Raw genomic sequence first — 2946 nt, forward strand, 5'->3', positions numbered from 1 at the left:
GTTTAAAAATATGTTTTGCTATTTATATATATATATATATATATATACACATGTTGACTTTTGTTGACTGGGCCGGGCATGTCCTATAACCGGTTCCGGTCTTAACCGGTCTCGGTCCTAGAAAACGGTAAAATCCATAACCGGTTTATAACCGGCGGTCCACAACCGGTCCATACCGGTCCCGGGACGGTTCCGGTCCTCCGGCGATTACGGGCCAGGCCGAGCCCATTTGGCCATCTCTAATTGAAGGGTGTTCAAATAGGGCAACTAACAAGCAAGTCTAAAAGCCCATGGGCCAAAAATAAAACAAAACAAGCCCAATTTAGAATGATAGATGAAAAATTCAATAAAAAAACGCGGTTTTGAGGCCCACAACGAGCCCGAGAAAGGCGATACGTTATGACAAAGTGATGAGTTTGATATGGCGGTGTGTTTAAGTTTATATATAATAGAAGGGTACTCGCACACTGCAGCAAGACAAATCTCGATTTTGATGTTTAGTTTTATTCTGTCTCTATCGATATAATACGATTTTATGTGGTTTTAAGAAAGCGAATAATGTTTTTATTTTTGAATGAAATATAAATTTGAAGATAGGATAAAATTTTGAAAAAAATTAAATGAATATTAGTATCAAATAAACTATATAATAGTTCTGGTTTTTTTTTCGTGTAACTTCTTTAATTCAGTTTTAATTTATATTTAATAACAAAGCAATTTATTTTTGGTTTAGTAATATAATTTTTTATAAATATAATAATTAAACATTCTGTTAGAACTCAATGATTATTTTAATTATATTTTAGATATTCTATATTAAAAATGAATGTTTATCTTGTATTTGAATATCTTTATCTGCAGTTTGGTTTTTAATTTTTTTTGTTAAATGCTTTATAATATAGTATAGATATATATTTTTCATAATAAATAAAATGTTTAAAAAAACCAATAAAATAGCGGGACGAAAAATGTAATTTATCCACGTGGATTATCGATGCGTAGCTAGTCTTCACGCATCTCTCCCACTTTATCAGCATCACCACTAATTTTTGTATATAAACTCTTCTTACCCCCCATCAATTAACAACACTCCAATCTCATCACCAAACTCCATTAAGGTACCTTTTATTCATTATGAATATATACATATGCATGCTCATCTTCACACATGAATCACAAAAACTGTTTTCTACAGATTGCTCTATTGAATTTCGGAATCGAAAGCTGTCGATCGATCTAGCTAGCTCGGCATGACTGATGTGAAACGTACCCCGCGCTTGAACGAAAGGATCCTATCATCCTTATCCAAGCGATCCGTTGCAGCTCACCCTTGGCATGATCTCGACATCGGTAATCAAATTGCTAGATATTATACGTGTTCGTTTCTTCTTCGTAAGTTTCCCGTTTCATGAATCCGTCTTTAACTTTGCAGGACCCGAAGCTCCTCAGACTGTAAATGTGGTACGTACGAATGTTGGTATTGTCCTTTTTGTTTAATTTGGTTGGTGGCCAGATGATTATTAGATTTTTGAATGTCAACTAAACCACAGGTTATTGAGATCCCAAAGGGAAGCAAAGTGAAATATGAACTTGATAAGAAAACTGGTCTCATCAAGGTACGTAACGCATATAAAATCATCAATCCGCCATTGTTGGACCTTCGTGCGCGATTGATTTTGATTTCTTACATGATCTCATCAGGTTGATCGCATCTTATATTCATCGGTGGTCTACCCTCACAACTATGGCTTCATCCCACGAACGCTATGCGAAGATAATGATCCAATGGACGTGCTTGTCATCATGCAGGTATGCATGAATACACTACAACAAAATCAGGTTTATAGGAAGCCTAAAATGTCTAAGTGTCGTAATAAACTGCGTTATAGAACTTAAGCTTGTGGGATCAAACAAGTGTTCGCGCTATAAGTTACATATAAACTTAATGTAACATTTTTATATACGACGCATAATTCTGATCCATGATCCAACAGGAACAAGTGGTGCCGGGATGTTTTCTTCGAGCCAGAGCCATTGGACTGATGCCCATGATTGATCAAGTGGGAAATCTTCCAACTAAACAAACTTCAGATCACCAATTTACGATACATTTTTTGACGATTAGGAATTAATCTCGTTTGATGCATTCGTTTAGGGAGAGAAAGATGACAAAATCATTGCAGTTTGTGCGGACGATCCAGAATATCGCCATTACAACGATATAAGCCAGCTACCCCCTCATCGTTTGTCTGAAATCCGTCGCTTCTTTGAGGACTGTATCCTTAGTTTTTTTTTTCATTTCACATCTTTTCATTTTATTGTATCGATACAGATAGATAGAAGCCATGTCTGCATACATCTCATCTTTCCCGTTCCCTAGCTTCAAGAGCGGGATTTACTGGGTCGGTTTGATAGAAAGATCCAATAAATTTCCTTGATGCGTATGTAGACAAGAAGAACGAGAACAAAGAGGTTGCAGTCGATGAGTTTCTCCCGTCAAAAACCGCTTACGACGCCATTCAGCACTCCATGTAAACGCTCGCTTTCGAACACTAGAATCCAAATCTAAAACTTCTTGCTATAAACTTAATGTATCATGTCTACTGAACGTGCAGGGACCTCTATGGTGAGTACATCATGCAAACCTTGAAGAAGTAGATGGCCATCACGGACGTCCGTGATTCCTAAAGAAAATGTTGTGATTCCGTGGTTCGATGGCATGTCATGGTTTTTATATTTTACCAAAAGATCAATCCTAATTCTGTGTAGGGGTTGTCAATTAAGATGGTTTTTATCTCGTTTGTGTTGAATTTTATGTGGATAAAAACTATACAATTATTTGTTTACTTATAATAATTGTATTTTAACAACGTATTTGTTTCTGAACGCTTCTGTTATCATATATTTATTCGTTTCTGAACGTTTTTGGTTTGAGCTTGGCTCCAA

At 36.1% G+C, this 2946-nt stretch overlaps 1 protein-coding gene across 1 annotated transcript; it reads left to right on the forward strand.

The window, feature by feature from the left end:
- Positions 1-1250: 1250 nt before the first annotated feature.
- Positions 1251-2658, forward strand: LOC112529678 (soluble inorganic pyrophosphatase PPA1-like). Its single transcript, XM_025141019.1, has 8 exons — positions 1251-1350; positions 1433-1461; positions 1551-1616; positions 1702-1809; positions 1995-2060; positions 2156-2276; positions 2450-2531; positions 2616-2658. Exons 1-8 carry the CDS (start codon positions 1251-1253, stop codon positions 2656-2658), a joined length of 615 nt encoding a protein of 204 aa, XP_024996787.1.
- The last annotated feature ends 288 nt before the right edge of the window (positions 2659-2946 follow it).

The sequence above is a fragment of the Cynara cardunculus genome (assembly GCF_001531365.2).
Source record: "Cynara cardunculus var. scolymus isolate 2C chromosome LG 16, CcrdV1, whole genome shotgun sequence".
NCBI lineage: Eukaryota > Viridiplantae > Streptophyta > Magnoliopsida > Asterales > Asteraceae > Cynara > Cynara cardunculus.